This window comes from Geotrypetes seraphini, chromosome 3, assembly GCF_902459505.1.
Source record: "Geotrypetes seraphini chromosome 3, aGeoSer1.1, whole genome shotgun sequence".
NCBI classification, from domain to species: domain Eukaryota; kingdom Metazoa; phylum Chordata; class Amphibia; order Gymnophiona; family Dermophiidae; genus Geotrypetes; species Geotrypetes seraphini.
The window spans coordinates 27,411,702-27,431,805 of NC_047086.1; the positions used below are offsets into that span (position 1 = coordinate 27,411,702).

The 20,104-nt window shown below is 46.9% G+C and overlaps 1 protein-coding gene across 1 annotated transcript in view; it reads right to left on the reverse strand.

Annotated features, from left to right (window-relative positions):
* Window positions 1-16,272: 16,272 nt before the first annotated feature.
* Window positions 16,273-20,104, reverse strand: part of RNGTT (RNA guanylyltransferase and 5'-phosphatase) — a 599,480-nt gene continuing 595,648 nt past the window's right edge. Inside the window, exon 16 of the mRNA XM_033938319.1 lies at window positions 16,273-17,259. Within this exon, the coding sequence (XP_033794210.1) occupies window positions 17,096-17,259 (164 nt within the window). The 3' untranslated portion in view covers window positions 16,273-17,095. The remainder of the gene's footprint in view (window positions 17,260-20,104) is intronic.

A 20,104-nucleotide genomic window follows, 5' to 3' on the forward strand; every position in this document is an offset into this window, starting at 1 on the left:
ACGGTAGTCTTGCGGTGGGAGGGTCAGTGGGGTCAGCTGCACGGTGGCGATAGTGGCGGGGGGAAGAGGGTTCTACTGCACAGGGGGATGGTTGGCAGGCAGGTTGGCTTCGGAGGGTGCAGGAGGGACAGAGTATGGAAGGCAGTGAGGGGGGGATCAGGGAAAAGAAGCTGTTAGACCGGGGGAGCAAGGAAGAGGGACCAGGGGAGCAGGAAAGAGGTGCTGCTGGACCGAGGGAGCAGGGGGAGCAGGGAAGGGGTGCTGCTGGACAGGGGGAGTAGATAACAGGTGCTGCTGGGAAGGGGGAGCAGGGAAGAGGGAAAGGGGGGCAGGGAAGAGATGCTGCTGGGCCAGGGGAGCAGGGAAGAGGGGCAGGGGGAGTACGGAAGAGGTGCTGCTGGACAGAGGGAGCAGGGAAGAGGGACACAGGGAGCACGGAAGAGGTGCTTCTACACAGGGAAGTGGGTTGGGGAAGGAAAATGCTGCTGCTTCACAAGAAAATGGAGGGGGAGGGTATGCTTCTGCTGCTACTGCACAGGGAAGTGGAGTGGGGAGGGAAATGCTGCTGGTGAGAAAAGGGGGCTGGGGCTGAAAGGGAAAAGATGGGAGAAGGGGGCTGGGGGGTAAAAATGGGTTTGGAGCTGGAGTTGGGGCTGAAAATAGGGGACATGTGAGGGAAGGAGGCTTTACTGGCACCCGTTAATGTAACAGGCTGAAACACTAGTAAATCTATAACATACATAAATCTATAGCAACATCTATAATAAAATGCTAAGCGCGCTTGCGCACTCTCACCGCGTGTTCCCTGAGATCTGATCTGTCGGGATGTGCCGGCAAGAGTGCGCATGCGCGCTAACTACGTCACCACAGGCGGCGGAGGAAGCAAATGCAGAGTCCTGCCATCGCCTTCCCGAGCCTGCTACTTACCGTTATGATGTGTCCTGGGCCTGTAGCGCGACGGAAACAAGAGCGGAGCAAAACTGGAGGCGAAAAAGACAGCAGACTTCCCCCCTCCCCTCAGAGCAGGCCGCAATGCACCGCGCCGCCCCTTCACAACGCCAGCCACAAGGGTGATGTCCATTGGCTGGCTCGGCAGCGGGTTGGCGTAACAGCGGCACTGGCTGCGCCCACCTAGCGCCACAGAGCGGCCAAGACCAAGGCGGCTGCCGATTGACTGGGGCGACGGCACTCAGAAGCCCCGGCTGGGAGCGCGAGACTGGCAGGTGGGCGGGCGCTGTGGCTGTCCGGGGGTGGGAGGCAAGGCCGTTAGAGTGATGAAGACCCGGTGGGGCGCCGTGACGGCCCTGGGAGAGGTGGTCGTGCGTAGGGAGGAGGAGCCGACTGAGTCATTCGTTTGCCTGCAGCGCTGGCACTGGTTTTGAGTCACGGCGAACGCAGCGTGCTGATATTGACGCGGTGCCTGTTGCTGGGAGGCAGGAGCGGCCGCATGACGAGAAGCAAGCAAGCCAGCCAGCCGGGGCAGCGCAAGGTCCATGCCCGACCCTGGCTATGCCTAGCTCCGCCCAATCCCAGAATCCCCGTCATCCCGCGTGCCCCGGCCTCCTCCTCCTGCAGATGTGAAAAAAATACAGAAATACTGAAACAGGCTAAGCACAGAGAGAAAGAAATACAGACACACACACACATATTCTAGCACCCGTTAGAGACAGAAAGAAATACAGAAAGAAAAAAAGGGGGCAAGGAGAGAGAAAGAAAGACAGACAGACAGAGGGCAGGGAGAGAGACAGGCAGACAGACAGGGGGCCAGGCAGAGAGATAGAAAGAAAGATAGACAGACAGGGGGCCAGGGAGAGCGACAGAAAGAAAGAAAGAAATGCCTAAGTCTACACATCTATTCTAGCACCCGTTAATGTAACGGGCTAAAAACTAGTACTTGAATTAAATCTATAACAAAGAAAGGGGTACTGGGGAAGCTCCCCAGCAACATATAAATTTTTAAATAAACGATCTGTGAACTGATCTGCTCTGCAAAACATGAAAATAAACAGGCACAAAGGCAACACAGAAAAACACTGAGGAATAATGTAGACCTAACCTGCTGTGTGCAACGAGCACCCACGTGAAATAGCCTTCAGTAACGCATACTCACAAAAATGGAAAACTTTCCACAGGATCCGTCAATGATCTGCAAGATCCTGAAGCCTGGAAGGAAAATAAGCAAGGCAGAAAGCAGGTGATTCAGAACAAGTGAGAGGGCGGGCCATTCTGAATCCTCCAGGAACTAACAGAAAGAAGATTATTGAAGGTGAAAACCTAATCTTCCATTCTGTTATGTCCCTTCCAGATTCAGTACATTAGATGACATAGAAAAGCAATGGCAGTATCTAGGGAGGAACAGAAGAGCCTGCCCGCAACACCGAGATCCCAAAAGCAGTATCAGAGCAAGCTGCCACATCTACCCAGAAAAAAATGGGTAAAGCTAGGAAGAGAGGATCAAGGAGCTGCCCTGCAAATTTCATCTGCAGAAAACGCGCAAGACTCCACCCACAAAGCAGCAACACTTCTAGTGGAGTGGGCCTGAAAGAAAACCAGCATCTTGCCGCAGACATAAGCCACAGAAAAGGCCATATGAATCAGTCAGATGATTGACATCATAGATGCCGGCCAACTATACACCAAGGCAGAGCAGTGAGGATAAAGAGGAGATCAGATATCCGAAAATTCTTAGTCCTCTCCAAAAGTGGAGCAAGACTCTCTTGACGTCCAACTTACGTAAGATCTGATCCTTTCACTCTGAGTCTGTGGAATGAAACGCAGACAAATGAACATTTTGGGTGACATGGAAAGTAGAAACTACCATCAGAAGAAAGGAAGGTACAGTAAGGAGAACAACTCTAATGTCTGTAATACAGAGAAAGGAGCTCCACATGAAAGAGCTTGAAGCTCCAAAATACACAGTACCAAGACAAAGGCGACCAGAAAGACAGTCTGAGCGTCAAATTCAGAAGAGTAGCAGCTTTCAGTGGTTCAAATGGGGCTGACACAAGGCCTTGTAGAACGATAGTAAGATTCCACGAAGGGAAAAGAGGATGCAAGGGAGGCTGTAAATGAAGCATCCCGCTCAGTAACCTGGTCACATCCAGATGAGCAGGAAGCAAACTAGAACCCCTGCGTGCCCTAAAGCATGAAAATCCTGCTACCAGAATTTTAAGGGAGGCCACTGTTAAACCCTTATCTAAGCCTGCCTGAAAAAAAGCCAGGGCCACCAAAATGAGAGCCTGCTCAGGCATCACCTGGTCCTTAGTACACCACTGTTGGGAAGTCTTCGAGTCTGAGACAAAAGAAGCCATAGTTTATGGTTTCTTGGATTTCAAGAGTGTTGAGAGAATCTCCTCTAAATAACCACACCTCATCAATGCTGAGCGCTCAAGAATCATGTCTGAAGACAAAAGCGTTGTGGGTCTCCATGGGCACCGGACCCTGACTGAGAAGGTTGCTAGGAAGAGAGAGGTTGAGCTTCTTGTCCCGCTGCAGACTGACGAGATCCACAAACCACTGATGTCAATCCATAGCAACTCAAATAACAAAGCTGGGAAGTGTCACTATCCGGCGGATGACCGGACCAACTGGAGGCCATGGAATGAACACATAAAGGAGCTTGTGAGCTGGCCATGGCTGAACCAAGATGTGCAGCCCTGAGTTTCCACACTCTGTTCTTTGACTGAAGAAGTGCTTGCAGAGACTCCAGTAGAGAGCACATGTGCGAACCGGCCTAGGGGACCATCTCTAAAGAGGCTGCCATGGACTCCAGTGCCTGCAGATAATGCCAGGGCTTGGAAGCTGAAAGGTTCAGATCTCTGATCTGCTGCTGAAGTTTCGGACTGCAAGTACCATCACTTTGGTGAAAGTGAGGGGAGTTGTTGCAAGCCCAAAAAAAAGAGCCACTGAATGGAAATGCTATTGCAGAACATTGAAACACAAAAAACATGTGATGCTCCGAAACTAGTGGAGGAAAGCTTTCGTGAGATCCAAGGACAGTAGAAACTCCCCAGGAGAGACAGCAGCAATGACTGTGCACACGGTTTCTATTCAGAAATGAGGAATCCACAGGAAGCGATTGAGTTGAGATCCAGAATGGGCATCCAGTCCTCTGAGTCATACTTTTGCACGATGAAGAATAAAGAGTATCTGCCAAAGCCCGATTCATGTTCTGGAATGGGTTTTAATGCGCGGATGTGCAAGAGATGCTGCGAAGTAGTGCGGACCTTTGACTCCTTTTCCAGCCACCCTGCCGGTGAGTCCAGAAACAAATCCAGAGGAGGACAAAAGAAATCTATCTTAAGAACATAAGAACAACCTTACTGAGGCAGACCAATGGTCCATCTAGCCCAGTATCCCATCTTCGTTGAGGCCAATCCAAGTCACAAGTACCTTGCAAAAACCCAAATAGTAGCAGCATTCCATGCTATCATCCCATATCTGTCTCAACAGCAGACTATGGAATTTTCCTCCAGGAATTTGTCCAAACCTTTTTTAAAACCAGCTACATTAACTGCTCTTACCGTATCCTCTGGCAACGCATTTCAGAGCATAACTATTCTCTGAGTGAAAAAATATTTCCTCCCATTGGTTTTAACAGTATTATTCTAACTTCATCGAGTGTCCCCTAGTCTTTGTAAATCTTGATACAGTAAAAAAAAAAAAAAAAATGGATCCACTTGTACCCGTTCTACACTACTCAAGATATTGTAGACTTCACTCATATCTCCTCTTAGCTGTCTCTTTTCCAAGCTGTAGAGCCCTAACCTTTTTGGTCTTTCCTCATATGAGAGGAGTTCTATCCCCTCTATCATCTTGGTTGCTCTTCTTTTAACTCTTTCTAGTGCCGCTATATCTTTTTTGAGATAAGGAGACTAGAACTGAACACAATACTCAAGGTGAGGTCGCACCATTGAGCGATACAGAGGCATTATAACATTCTTAGTCTTGTTAACCATCCCTTTTCTAATAATTCCTAGCATCCCGTTTGCCTTCTTGGCTGCCGCTACACATTGGGCAGAAGGTTTCAGCGTATTGTCTACGATGACAGCCAGACCTTTTCTTGAGTGCTGACCCCCAAGGTGGTCCTTAGCGTCCAATAACTATGATTTGGATTATTCTTCCCAATGTTCATCACTATGCATTTGTTCACATTGAATTTCATCTGCCATTTGGATGCCCAGTCTTCCAATTTCCTAAGGTCATCCTGTAGTTTTTCACAGTCCGCATGTGTTTTAACAACTTTGAACATTTTAGTGTCATCTACAAATTTAATCACCTCGCTCGTAGTTTCAATTTCCAGCGAGACTTGTTCACAGAGAGAGACTTAGGGTGGCGATCAGCAATACTGGCCATGAGGTCATCCAGACCTTTCCCAAAAAGAAGCTGACCCTTAAAAGGAAGTCTGCTTAAAGTGACCTTGGAGGCAGCGTCCCAAGCCCAAAGATGGATCCAATGCGGTAAAAACTCGAACTTGAATGAGATAAAAAAGGGCATCCGCCACAAAATACACATCGTCCAGCACTAGCTGGGGACAGACATCCATTTCCGCAGAGGGCATCCTGCGCAATCTTGTGTGACAGGCACGCACTGCAAAGGAGGCTGCCACTACCTTGATGCCTGAAGAAGCCACTTTAAAAAGTTTTGTTTTTTAAAAAAATAGACTATCCACTCTGTGATCCTGGAAATTCTCAAACACTACTTCTCCATCATTAAAGAGGTCCGTGCACCAGGTATCCTGTGGCACGGCGCAATCCACCTTAGGTTGTTCAAAACTCCTGAAAAGCAGAAGCCAGTGGATAAAGCTTAGACATAGTTTGAGAGAGCTGGAAAGAGCAGCCTGGGAATCCTATTACATAGAAACAGACGGCAGATAAGGGCCACGGCCCATCAAGTCTGCCCACCCCAATAACCCTCCCCTACCTTTCTCTGTGAAGAGATCCCACATGACAATCCCATTTTGTCTTAAAATCAGGCACGCTGCTGGCCTCAATTACCTGTAGTGGAAGATTATTTCAGCGATCAACCACCCTTTCGGTAAAGAAGTATTTCCTGGTGTCACCGTGTAGTTTCCCGCCCCTGATTTTCCACGGATGCCCTCTTGTTGCCGTGGGGCCTTTGAAAAAGAAGATATCCTCTTCTACCTTGTTACGGCCCATGAGATATTTGAACGTCTCGATCATGTCTCCCCTCTCTTCTTTTTCAAAGGCCCCATGGCAACAAGAGGGCATCCGTGGAAAATCAGGGGCGGGAAACTACACGGTGACACCAGGAAATATTTCTTCACCGAAAGGGTGGTTGATCGCTGAAATAATCTTCCACTACATGTAATTGAGGCCAGCAGCGTACCTGATTTTAAAACAAAATGGGATCGTCACGTGGGATCTCTTCACAGAAAGGTAGGGGAGGGTTATTGGGGTGGGCAGACTTGATGGGCCGTGGCCCTTATCTGCCGTCTGTTTCTATGTAAGCTGTGGATGGGATGGAGAAAAGAGGACAACACATTAGAACTGTCCATGACCGCACACTATGACATGGAAAGAGGATATTCCATATTTTTTTGCTCTTTCAGAACCTCAGCAATAAAAGTTATGCTTAAAAGGTCTGCTGACGGAGGGGTCCTCACCCAAATCTGGATTCTCAGGGCCACCGTGTTGTACTAGTCCCAGCAAGGATAGCAGCCAGATCCAAAATAAAAGCAGTGTCAGGAGACAAAAACAGCATAATATTCATATGACATAATGCAATCGAGCCCTGCCATAGCCAGATGGGAGGGCTCCTGAAAAGGGATCTCTGCCACTGGTGCAACCTGTTCAGAAGAAACTGACGTGCACGCTGGCTGTGCTCGATGAGCTGGGTCTGAAGAATAAACTTTCCAGAGGAGCTGAAAAAAAGGTCCGGTGAAAAATCACATCTTGTCCACTGTAGGGCCCTGCTGAGGTGCTCACTTCATACCAGGAGTCCCTAGACTTGTAATGCTGGTGCTTGGTGCCAGACTCCAGAACGGCCTCTGGGCGGGAATTTTTCCCGAAATCACGGACCCAGGCCAGCTCCCCAGCCCTTGAGGACCCGAAGGAGGTGAAGCCCGAAGCTTTCGCCCCCTCCCCCAGCATGCTATGGCACACTTGCATGATCGCTGATCTGGTGCTAATTTGGCGCAATCAATAAAAGATCGATAAAAATCAAAGATGGCCACCATCAGCGAATCTGCACCAAAAACAGCAAAAAAGCACAGTTACTTACCGTAACAGGTGTTATCCAGGGACAGCAGGCAGATATTCTTGACTGATGGGTGACGGCACCGACGGAGCCCCGGTACGGACAATTTTAGAGTGATTGCACTCTAAGAACTTGGAAAGTTCCAGTAGGCCGCACCGCGCACGCGTGAGTGCCTTCCCGCCCGACAGAGGCGTGCGGTCCCCAGTTAGGATAAGCCAGCTAAGAAGCCAACCCGGGGAGGAGGGTGGGATGCAAGAATATCTGCCTGCTGTCCCTGGATAACACCTGTTACGGTAAGTAACTGTGCTTTATCCCAGGACAAGCAGGCAGCATATTCTTGACTGATGGGTGACCTCCAAGCTAACAAAAAGAGGGATGGAGGGAAGGTTGGCCATTAGGAAAACAAATTTTGCAAAACAGATTGTCCGAAGTGTCCATCCCGTCTGGAGAATGCATCCAGACAATAATGAGATGTAAAAGTATGAACTGAGGACCAAGTAGCAGCTTTGCAGATTTCCTCAATAGGAGTGGAACGGAGGAAAGCTACAGATGCTGCCATAGCTTGAACTCTATGGGCCGTGACAGAACCTTCCAGTGTCAGTCCGGACTGAGCATAACAAAAAGAAATGCACGCTGCAAGCCAATTTGACAACGTACGTTTAGAAACAGGACGTCCCAATTTATTCGGATTAAAGGATAGAAAGAGTTGGGGAGATGATCTGTGGGGCTTAGTACGCTCTAAATAGTAAGCTAGAGCCCACTTACAGTCCAAAGTATGCAGAGCCTGTTCTCCAGAATGAGAGTGAGGTTTTGGAAAGAAGACAGGCAGAACAATGGATTGGTTGAGATGGAATTCCGAGACAACCTTAGGAAGAAACTTTGGATGTGTACGCAGAACCACCTTGTCATGATGAAAGACTGTAAAAGGTGGATCAGCAACTAGTGCATGGAGCTCACTGACCCTCCTGGCAGAGGTAAGAGCAATAAGGAAAAGTACCTTCCAAGTAAGAAACTTGAAAGGAGCAGTAGCCAAAGGTTCAAATGGAGGCTTCATTAAGGTGGAAAGAACCACATTGAGATCCCAGATTACAGGAGGGGCTCTGAGAGGTGGTTTCACATTGAAAAGACCCCGCATGAATCTGGACACCAAGGGATGAGCCGAGAGAAGTTTTCCATGAACTGGCTCATGAAAAGCAGCAATAGCACTAAGGTGGACTCTGATGGAAGTAGACTTAAGGCCAGAGTCAGACAAAGAAAGTAGATAATCCAACAAAGTCTCCACAGCAAGGGAAGTGGGATCATGTTGATGAAGAAGACACCAGGAAGAAAACCGTGTCCACTTCTGATGGTAACATTGCAGAGTGGCCGGTTTCCTGGAGGCATCCAGAATGGAACGAACGGGCTGAGACAAAGAAGTATCATGAAAAGTCAGCCCGAGAGAAACCAAGCTGTCAGGTGCAGAGACGGAAGGTTGGGATGCAGAAGGGTCTCCTGATGTTGCGTAAGCAGAGAAGGAAACAGCGGAAGAAGAAAAGGCTCCCTGGCACTGAGTTGAAGTAGAAGGGAGAACCAATGTTGCCTGGGCCACCGTGGAGCAATTAGAATCATGGTGGCTCTTTCCCTCTTTAGCTTGAACAAGGTTCGTAACATGAGAGGCAGAGGAGGGAAAGCGTACAGGAACAGATTGGACCAATCGAGGAGAAATGCATCCGCTGCCAGACGGTGAGGAGAGTAGAGTCTGGAGCAGAATAGGGGCAGCTGGTGATTGTGAGGAGCTGCAAAGAGGTCTATCTGAGGAGTGCCCCACTGAGCGAAGATGGACTGTAGAGTTAAAGGATCGAGTGTCCACTCGTGAGGCTGAAGAATTCTGCTGAGCTTGTCTGCTAAAGAATTCTGTTCTCCCTGAATGTAGATAGCTTTCAGAAAAAGTTGGTGATCTGTGGCCCAAGTCCAAATCTTCTGGGCTTCCTGGCACAAGAGGCGAGAGCCTGTCCCCCCCTGCTTGTTGATGTAGTACATCGTAACTTGATTGTCTGTGCACAGCAGGAGGACTTGAGGAAAGAGAAGATGTTGGAAGGCCTTGAGGGCATAAAACATCGCTCTGAGTTCCAGGAAATTGATGTGATGCTTCATTTCCTGGGCTGTCCAAAGTCCTTGAGTTTGGAATTCGTTCAAATGAGCTCCCCAGGCATAAGGGGAGGCGTCGGTGGTGATGACAAGTTGATGGGGAGGTAGATGGAACAGAAGACCTCTGGAGAGATTTGAGGATATCAACCACCATTGTAGAGACTGACGAAGAGACGATGTCACAGATATGTGTCGTGAGCAGGGATCCGTCGCTTGGGACCACTGGGTAGCTAGGGTCCATTGAGGAGTGCGCAGGTGAAGACGTGCGAAGGGTGTGACATGAACTGTGGAGGCCATGTGACCCAAGAGTATCATCATTTGCTTGGCAGAGATGGAACGTTGTGGAAGCACCTGCTGACATAGAGACTGAAGAGTTTGAAGACGGTTGGACGGCAGGAATGCTCTCATGAGGACTGTGTCCAGCACCGCTCCAATGAATTGAAGTCTCTGAGTGGGGATGAGATGAGATTTGGGTAGATTGATCTCGAACCCCAGAAGTTGGAGAAACAGGATGGTTTGGTTGGTGGCCAGGAGTACTGTCTGAGATGAATTGGCCTTTATCAACCAATCGTCCAGGTAAGGAAAACCCTGAAGGTGGTGAGAGCGTAAAAAGGCCGCCACCACAATCAGACATTTGGTGAACACTCTTGGAGAGGAGGCAAGGCCGAAGGGCAGCACCTTGTATTGGTAATGACAGTGATTGATCATGAAACGGAGGTACTGTCTGGAGGTCAGATTGACCGGTATGTGAGTGTATGCCTCTTTGAGATCGAGGGAGCATAGCCAGTCGTCTTGATTGAGAAGAGGGTAGAGAGTGGCTAAAGAAAGCATCTTGAATTTTTCTTTGACTAAGCATTTGTTGAGATTGCGAAGATCTAGAATTGGTCTGAGATCTCCTGTTTTTTTGGGGACTAAAAAGTAACGGGAGTAGAATCCCTGTCCCTTTTGATCTAGAGGAACTTCCTCTATGGCATTCAAAAGGAGGAGGGATTGAACCTCCTGGAGAAGGAGGGAAGACTGAGGAGTGTTCGAAGCAGACTCTCTTGGTAGACTTTGGGCAGGTAGGGTCTGAAAGTTGAGAGAGTAGCCGTGGCAGATGATGTTGAGGACCCATTGGTCCGAAGTGATAACTTCCCACCGGCTGAGGAAAAAAGTGAGACGGCCACCTATAGGTTGAGGTAGGTGGGTAGATGTTTGGACGCTGGCTATGCCCTGGAGAGTCAAGTCAAAAGGGCTGCGTAGATTTTTGCTGTGGAGGTGGCTTCACAGGTTGCTGTTGCTGTGGCCTAGGAGTCTGTCGTTGTTGCTGACGTTGACGCCTAGGTTGCTGGGGAGCTGATGGCAATGGATGAGCCACATAACAGCGTTGATAGGCCGACTGCTGTCTGAAAGGTCGTGCCGGTGGAGCTTTCTTTTTCGTTTTGAGCAGAGTGTCCCAGCGAGTCTCATGGGCGGAGAGCTTTTGGGTGGTCGAGTCCATGGATTCCCCAAAGAGCTCATCCCCCAGGCATGGGGCATTAGCCAACCGATCTTGATGGTTGACATCAAGCTCGGATACTCGAAGCCAGGCAAGGTGGCGCATGGCCACAGACATGGCCGTGGCTCTAGTGGTAAGCTCAAACGTGTCATAAATTGATCTTACCATAAATTTACGGAGTTGGAAAAGAGAAGACGAGCAGTGGTGGAAAGCCTGTCGTTTCCGCTGAGGAAGGTACTTTTCATTACATTACATTACATTAGGGATTTCTATTCCGCCTGTGCCTTGCGGTTCTAGGCGGATTACAATATAGAAGATATCTGGGCATTTCCAGTAGAATTACATTACAGGATAAGAGTAAGTTACAGGTACAGTAAAGAATTATGATACTTCAATTTCACGGAAGATAATACATATCACAGAAGATAATACATATCACAGAGGATAATATATATCACAGAAGATAATACATATCACAGAAGATAATACATATCACAGAAGATAATACATATCACAGGAAGCCATGGTGGTAAGGAGATGCTTGAGATAAAAAGAAAAGTGAAAAGCATAATTACCAGATCTATTAGCTAACATTGCATTCTGGTATAACCTCTTACCGAATTTGTCCATGGCTTTGCCCTCTCTGCCAGGAGGGACAGAAGCATATACACTGGCTCCCGTGGACTTCTTAAGTGTAGATTCGACAAGCAGAGATTCATGTGGAAGCTGTGGCTTATCGAATCCAGGAATAGGGATTACTTTATATAATGAATCTAATTTACGGGGAGCTCCTGGGATGGTCAAAGGAGTCTCTAAGTTCTTATAGAAAGTTTCCCTCAGGATGTCATGAAGAGGGAGTTTCAAAAATTCCTTTGGAGGCTGATCGAAGTCAAGGGCATCAAGGAAGGCCTTGGATTTTTTAGACTCAGCCTCCAAAGGAATGGAAAGAGATTCACACATCTCTTTCAGGAAGGAAGTGAAAGATGTAGAATCCTGTTTTGAGGATGGATCTGGAGCAGCAAGATCATCCTCATCCGAGGAACACTCACCCTCACCCTCAGAAAGAAAAGGCTCTTCGGAGTCACCCCACAGATCAGGGTCCCTAATATGGGAGCTACGGTCTCGAGACTCCGGAGTAGAGGGTTCTAGGTGTCGGGATTTGCGAGCCGACTTACCAGACCGCATAGATACGGTACCGGGTGATGTTACCGACTGTAACGGTGCCGAAGTCTGCACCGATTGATGCTGGGCCCTCGGTTCCGGTGCGAGGAGTGGCATCGATATCGATGAGGCAGAGTGCACCGGTACCGAAGCAGTGGATGCAGACAATAGAGGTTGCTCCACTGCCGGTACCGGTGGCTCAGACCGGACCGGGACTGGAAGGCTCGGTGCCAATAGAGCAGGAAGGAGTTGCTGTAACTGCTCCTTGAGCTGCACCTGTAGGACGGCTGCAATGCGCTCATCCAAAGAAGGCACTGGTACCGCCTTTTTCTTTTGCGGTACCTGCGGTGCCGCTCGACGCCCCGGAGATGAGGAGCCCGAAGTCGAGGGACTCACCTCGATAGGGGCGGAGCGCTTCCGCTGGTGCCTCATGGTCGGCAGGACTGGGCTCGCTGCAATCGAGACCGGAGGGTGCTCCAGCGGGGAAGGCTTCTTAGCTGGCTTACCTGGGTGTTGCGACGCCGGTGCGGTATCGCGCGGTGTCGACGAAGTGGGTGCCGACTGAGATGGGGCCGATACCGGTGTCGATGCCGCAGGATCGGACATATCAGCACCGAAAAGCAAGCGCTGCTGTATCTGGCGATTTTTTAAGGTACGTTTTTTTAACGTGGCACAGCGGGTGCAGGTGGAAGCCTGATGCTCAGGACCTAGGCACTGTAAGCACCAGTTGTGCGGGTCCGTGAGGGATATAGGCCGTGCACACCGCTGGCACTTTTTAAAACCTGGCTGGGGGGGCATGAAAGTAAAAACGGCTTCTGCCAAATCGAAGGCCGAGGCCTCGATGGTGGCAGCAGGCCCCGCCGGGGCAAAACCGAAATGAAGAAAAATAACGAAAAATACTCGGTTTTTGTTTTTTTTTTTAGAAAAAAGAAAAGAAATAAAGGAAAAAATTTTCCCAAAAAGGTTTCGCGAGCAGGAAGGCGATTCAGAAAAGTTTTCAACAGCCGTTGAAAAATGCGACTTCTTAGCTCCGCGGAAACTAAGAAACTGGGGACCGCGTGCCTCTGTCGGGCGGGAAGGCACTCGCGCGTGCGCGGTGCGGCCTACTGGAACTTTCAAAGTTCTTAGAGTGCAATCACTCTAAAATTGTCCGTACCGGGGCTCCGTCGGTGCCGTCACTCATCAGTCAAGAATATGCTGCCTGCTTGTCCTGGGATAATAAACAAAATCCAAAAATAAAAAATAGCAATTTGGGGTTTGGGGAGGTGGGAGACCTGAGCCCTACCCTCAGAAACTCTCAAAAATGAGTTTTAGAGTGTTTCACAGACTACCCCTGAAGTTCCCATAGAAAATAATGAAGGTTTACTCACAGTGTCTGAAATACCTGCCTGTCAGCTCATTTCACTGCTGCTAAATGGAGGAAAAGGATTTTCTGCCTCAGAAATGCTCCAAAATGACCAGACTTGAAGATCTTTGGACTGCCAGTCGGACAAACACTGACTGTAACCTCCGCCACCATGGATCCTCTCCACATGAACGGGGATGAGAAACGCAGCTTGCACCCTGAAACCCGAATGAGTTTTACTCAGGATGCATAAAACCTGCGCTTAAACCCCTGACAAGGTCAGCGGGCAATCTTGCTTTAAGGGGAATGGACCCTGAGCCCAGGAAGGGTGGCACACAGCAGGCTGGCTTCACAGATCTACCAAAGTTTCTCAGTAATGCAGCATCCGGCTCCATGGGACTGCATCCATTCCTCCAACAGAGGACCACTCAGGGACCTCATGGTACCCAAGTCACTGAAAAGATGAGCTTTAAGTGAAAAAATAAGAAAAAGATGCAAAGCAAATCCAAAAGACTTCTACACGGATTGCTTGCAGAAACTGAAAACTACAGGGAGCTCTAACTCTCTCTCTGAGGTGGGAGGAGCATGTGATCAGAAAAGTGTTTGGATTTCTGCAACTCCAGGATTGCGAGAAGGGATTGAACACCTAGCATACTGAATCCTGAAGGGACGTAACAGAAAAGGAATTTACAGGTGCATTTAATCACTTCAAATATTACAGGACATAACACACTTGGGCTTTACTCCGTGCGACTGATCTAGTTTGGAAGGCATAATAGAACTTTGCATATACTGTATATACTTGAATATAAACTGGGATTTTGGGGCCAAAAAATTGGCCCAAAAATGGAGGTCCCGGTTTATATTTGGACCATTGCCCCCCTCCCTGCCCCCATACCTCCTCTGCCAATCCCTGGTGGTCCAGAGGTGCAGTGGGCAGGAGGAGGGTCCGCGCTCCTGCTCCACTGCTATACCGGTCGGTAGTGGCTGCCGCGAGATCAGGTTTCTTTAGCCGCTGAGTGGAACAGAGCAGGAGCGTACTTTGGCGCTGCTGCTTGGCGCCGAGCGGCTTCCTGACTGGCTCCTGTGAATTTGTTGGAGCCAGTCAAGAAGCCGCTCAGTGCCAAGCAGCAGTGCACTCCTGCTCGGTGCTGCTCAGCAGCTAAAGAAACCCAAGCTCGTGGCAGCCACCACTGACCAAGTTAGCAGTGGGGCAGGAATGCGGAAAACTCACTCTTGCCTGCTGCACCTCTGGACCACCAGGGATTGACAAGAGGAGGTATGAGGACAGAGTACAGAGCCTGGGAGGGAGGGGGGCTGGGTGCAGAGCCTGGCAGGGTACGGCCCTTGAATATTAAGCTGCCCGACTTATATTCAAGTCAACCATTATTCCTCCTTTTTGGGAGAAAATGGGGGGTCTCGACTTAAATTCAAGTATATACAGTACATATAATAAATGTATGTAATTATGATGTGCATTGAATTGTTTTTCTGGTTAGTCTTTTTTTTTCCATGAAATCTGTACAACTAGCCCAGAAAATGACCAGTGTTACAATCATTTCAGTTACAAAGGCTAACTGAAATAACGTGATGAGAAATTCAAGCTTGATGAAACCAGATTTGTTTTTCTTTGCATTGTAAAAAAAAAAAAACCAAGTTGTTACAATAAACAAATGCTTCACATATAATGATCAATACCATCAGTTTAGGCAAAAGTTTGTTCTTAAACTCCTTGAGGAACTGCATTGCCAGTGTCTATAATTGAGTAGTTGAAGAGCCCATGTCTCTTTAATGTCTTCAGCCAGTTCCATCACCTTGCAAGGCAGATGAGTTATTTCAAAGATGAACTGCATGTAGACGTGAGAAGGTCATGGTTTACAGATGCATATGTTGAGCAGTATGCCACAAAAATTGGAGAAATGAAAGCTCGCTTTGTTATGCGACACTTTCTCTGCATGAAATGGCATCTGTGTCCTCGTAATTTTCTGCTGTTGCTTAAAATACAATCCAACATATTCCTGAGAAATCCGCTGACACTAACGAAATGGTAACATTGCTCACGATGTACATTTTGTAATGCAGACAAATAACAAAGAAGCTCTGATGAGTGGAAACCACTAACAAAGTCTTTTAAGTCTTCATACTACAACCGCACTGCATGCAAGAAACCTGCAAACATTTATTATGATTTAGGTTATGTAACATTTTATTAGCCGTTATTACTTGGGGGGTACCTGGCACTTCTTTTGCCCTTGGGATCCCAAGACTAACACAATACTGATATTTTGTTTTAAGTTTTGCATATCACAGCGAGATTTGTATTTCATAATGAGTTTCATTTGAGATACAGAATCACACAGCCCTGTGTTTGGAATTTGTGATACAGTCCTTGTGTAAAGCAACAAAACAAAGAGAAAGAGGGTCCCAACCTAAACTGCAGTAAAAAACCAACCGAGAGCAAACAAAACAAAACTGCAGATCTGTACAAGACGTAGGCAAAATTTATTGTGACAAAATAATTATATGCAAACCCTTTTACCAATCAAGGGACCCGACCGTGGTGAACTCTGACGTCGCTTATACTTTGCTGCTACTCTACAATTTTTTGTGACTTTTTTTTTTTGTTATTCCCTTTTTTTTTACTATGGACCCCTGACGAAGGTTTGTCCGAAACACGGACCGTGTCGGGTCCCTTGATTGGTAAAAGGGTTTGCATATAATTATTTTGTCACAATAAATTTTGCCTACGTCTTGTACAGATCTGCAGTTTTGTTTTGTTTGCTCACAGTCCTTGTGTAGCCACTTTCAATTCAAACAGGAACTCTTAAAAAAACAGAGAATGCAGCAACGGTCAGCGCAAGAGTTGCTTTGGAGTTTCTAGTGAAATAAGGTTAAATAAAAACCCAGCACATTTCATTTAGAAAGGACGCAATTTACAACAATACAGTTTTACGTTTTTTAATATTGCAAACACTGAAGCAAGTTTTAAAAGGAGTGAAGCCAGATGAGGCAATTTTCATAAACTAAAACGATCCATGAACAATGATGGATTGTGTATTTTGTTGTTTTGTTTTTTTTTAAGCATGGCTCTGTGATACATGAGAAAAAAGTGTAATAACCTGAGGTTATGACAAACTTTGATCAGTTAAATTAAAAAAGCTGTACGTTGCAGGTTTATCTTAGAAACAGTGTCTTAAAAAAGACTACAGAACTGCATGGTATTGCAAGTCTGGGATACAAGTGTGTATAATCATATAATTTATGGGTTAAGCAAATCATAAAAACACAGACAAGACCTCTTGCACTATCTTTGCACTTCATATCTGTAATGCACAAGTCTAGTGACTGTATTGGTCCTGCAGAAAAATGGATAGTTTCTAGGCCTTTGCAAGAACCAATGGGAGAAGTTCCAAAATTTGTTGCATATGAACTTTTTAGGCTTTGCAGAACCCTTTTGGGGTTTCAAAAGTTCCTATCTTTCCTCATCTCTAGCTAATTCCTACACCCTGCAAAGAATTCTGTCCTCCATATTTAAACCTTCACATTCTTCATAGTAATGTTCAATGGATCAGGTAGAAAGAGAATAATAGCTTGCTCACGATGCAGCATTGTAAAAAAAACACAACTATGTATTTACAAGATTTAAGATACTTTTCCCTCCCCCTGGAGATGTACATGGATGCACAACAGTTTGTATTTTCCTTAATTCCAAAAGCGAAATTTATTAACAACATGCTCTCTGAGTTGCCAAAAGTCACATCGGGGTCTTAATTTATGCTCTGTGGTCTTTTCGGAGGAGGTGGTGGCATAAGTTCTGTATCAGGGTCCAGCTGACGTTTTCGTGCTTGTGCTTGAGAGCCCGCTGAACACCTCTCAATGAATTCAAACAGGATTTTCTTAGTGACAGGATTTTGTATGCTGTTACAGACAGCTGGAGGGGAAGGGAAAGAAAGAAACACATTTAATATCCACTCTACATATTTATGAAGTGAACAGATGATTATAAAAGCTGAACAGATACTCCCTTTTTCAATAACAGGACGCCTGAAGCCATGTGTATGTAGAATACCAGATCACATGTACCTATCTGCATATTAAGTACAGCAGTATTCTATAATATCCATGCACAACTGCCATAGCATGTTCATGTTAATGAAAAAGGAAGATTAGGTACTTACCTCGATAAATCTTCTGTTAACACAGCTTATGAGTCCTGACAAGTGGGTTAAGTCCCCCAAATCATGACCTGTTGCAAAATGAATCAAAAAACTTTTTCTTCAGCTCCACCTCCTTCCTCAGTGGGCTCTACTGCCTCTCTATACCAAAGCATTTGATAACCACTACAATGAAAAACATAAGGATTTTGTTTTCTCTTATTTTAACCTTTTTTCATTTGTAAAAAGTTTGCATCTCTTTAATTGTTGTTGTCAATTTTAGGCTGTAAAATTCAAAGTATTAATAAAATAGGAAAACAGTTAAAAAAAAAAAAAAAAAAAAGAAAAAGAAGCAGGGGTATAGGGAACTTCCCCAACAAGGTACTTCTGTTCTGCTCTGTATCAGCTATAATGAACAATGAACAATCAAGCCACTACCTGAGTGCAAGCAGGACTAACATTTATGGAGTTTGCATATACTCAATTGCATTTGTAATGATAATATGGTACTGAATTCATAATACCTGTCTGGCATGGGAAGATCTCTAGTTCTGGACAGACATACTTGTCAGATCTATTAAATAGGCAAATAATTATACTGACAGAGCGGAGCGTCAGGACTCTTATGCTGTGCTAACAGAAAGAAGATTACTGAAGTTAAGCATCTAATTTTCCCTTCTATTACACAAAGAATATGAGTCCTGAAAAGTGGGACAGCTAACCTAGAAACAAGGGTGGGTAGATGAGCCTGCCCTTAACACTGAGGACCCTTTTGCACTGCTATATCCACTTCAATGATGTGAGGCGGGCCAGCCTAGCAAAGCCCCCCAGGTTGCCTGATGGAACCGTGTTGAAACTAATGCTAGCGGCAGCTGTGTGGCGAAGTTAAAAGCACAGAGTGAGCTGCCGCTAGGCTAGAGAGAGGAGAGATATTGCTGGACAGGGGAGGAGGGAAGGAAAGAGAGTTACTGCTGGACAGGGGGGGGAGGGAAAGGGAAGGGAGAAGAGACGCTGCTGACCTGGCAAATGGGGAGGGAAAGGAAAGGTGCTACACACTGGAGGGGAGGGTAACATGGTGCATTGGGAGAGAGCATGTTGGGTTGTGGGGAGGAGGGATGCCACTCAAGGGAAGAGGCAAGGACAGAGAGAGAAAGCATGCAGAAGGCAGAAAGTGTTGGACTCATGGAGAGGGTGAGATGGATGGGGAGGCCAGAAAGGAGGGAAGGAGAAATGTCACACTTGGAGGAAGGGGGAGAGGGCAGAGTAAAAAGTTGGACTAATGGAGGGGGGAAAGAGAGAGATGTTGGTTAGGGGAGGGAAGGAGGACCGGAGGGAAAGCATTCAGGAGGAAAAGAAAAATAAATGTTGGACTGGTGGAAAGGAGGGAGAAATGTTGGACTGGGAGGGAACCAGAAAGGGAAGGGAAATGGACTGCAGGGGGCGAAAAGGAGGGAGAAATGTTACACTGGGGGGGAGAGAGATGACTAAAGGAAGGGAGAGATACCAAACCAGGAAATGGAAGGGAAAAAGGGGAGTCTGGTAACGCTATAGAAATAATAATAGTAGTGGTAGTAGAGACAGATATCAGACCACTTGGAGGAGGGAGGGAAGGAGAGAGATGCCAGACCACTGGGAGGAGGGAGGGAAGGAGAGAGATGCCAGACCACTGGGAGGAGGGAGAGAAGAAGAGAGATGCCAGACCACTGGGAGGAGGGAGAGAAGATGAGATGTCAGACCACTGGGAGAAAGGAGGGAAGGAGAGAGATGTCAGCCCATGTCTAATTTGTCTAGGTATGTGCTGAGTGTGGCTATATAGAGGTTGAACAGTTGGATTGAAGAGTTGGGGATAGTGGCGAGCCTTGGGAAACTCTGCAGGGGTTGTTCCAGGTTTCAGATTGCTCTTTGTTTTGACTCTGTATTTCCTTGAGCAGAGGAATCCAAACAACCAGTTGTAGACTCTGTCTGTGATTCCTATTGCCTTCAGTGTTTGTAGTAAGATGTCGTGATTTACCAGGTCAAATGCTGCAGTGAGGTCTAGTTGAATGAGCAGTATTTTTTTTGCCTTTGCTTAGGTGGTGTTTGGCTGTGTCTAGGAGAGAGAGTAATAATGTTTCTGTACTGTGTTGGCCTCTGAAGCCCGATTGTGAGGGGATGGAGTAAATTGTGGTTTTCTAGGTATTCTGAGAGGATTTTTGCTACGAAGCCTTCCATTATCTTAGCGTATAATGGTATTGAGGCTATGGGTCTATAATTGGATGGTTGATATGTGGCTCCCTTTGGGTCTTTCAAGATGGGGGTTATGATGATCTTGAGGGAATTGGCCTTCTCTGAGCATGTAATTAGTCCATTGCAAGAGGTGGGTGCGGAATTTGGTGCTGGCAGCTTTTAACAGGTATGGGGGACAGTGATTGAGGTCGCATGCTGCATGATTGTATTTTTTGTAGAGTCTGTCTAGATCGAGCCATTGTATGTCTTGGAAGTCTGACCAGTATCTGTCTGCTGCATAGGATTCTTTTTCTGTGGGTGGCAGAAAAATTTCTTCGAGGTGGTTTGGAGTTACAGAGAAGGTATTTCTAGCAGTTATATTTTGTTTCTGAAGAATTCTGCCAGTTGGTTGGCTGT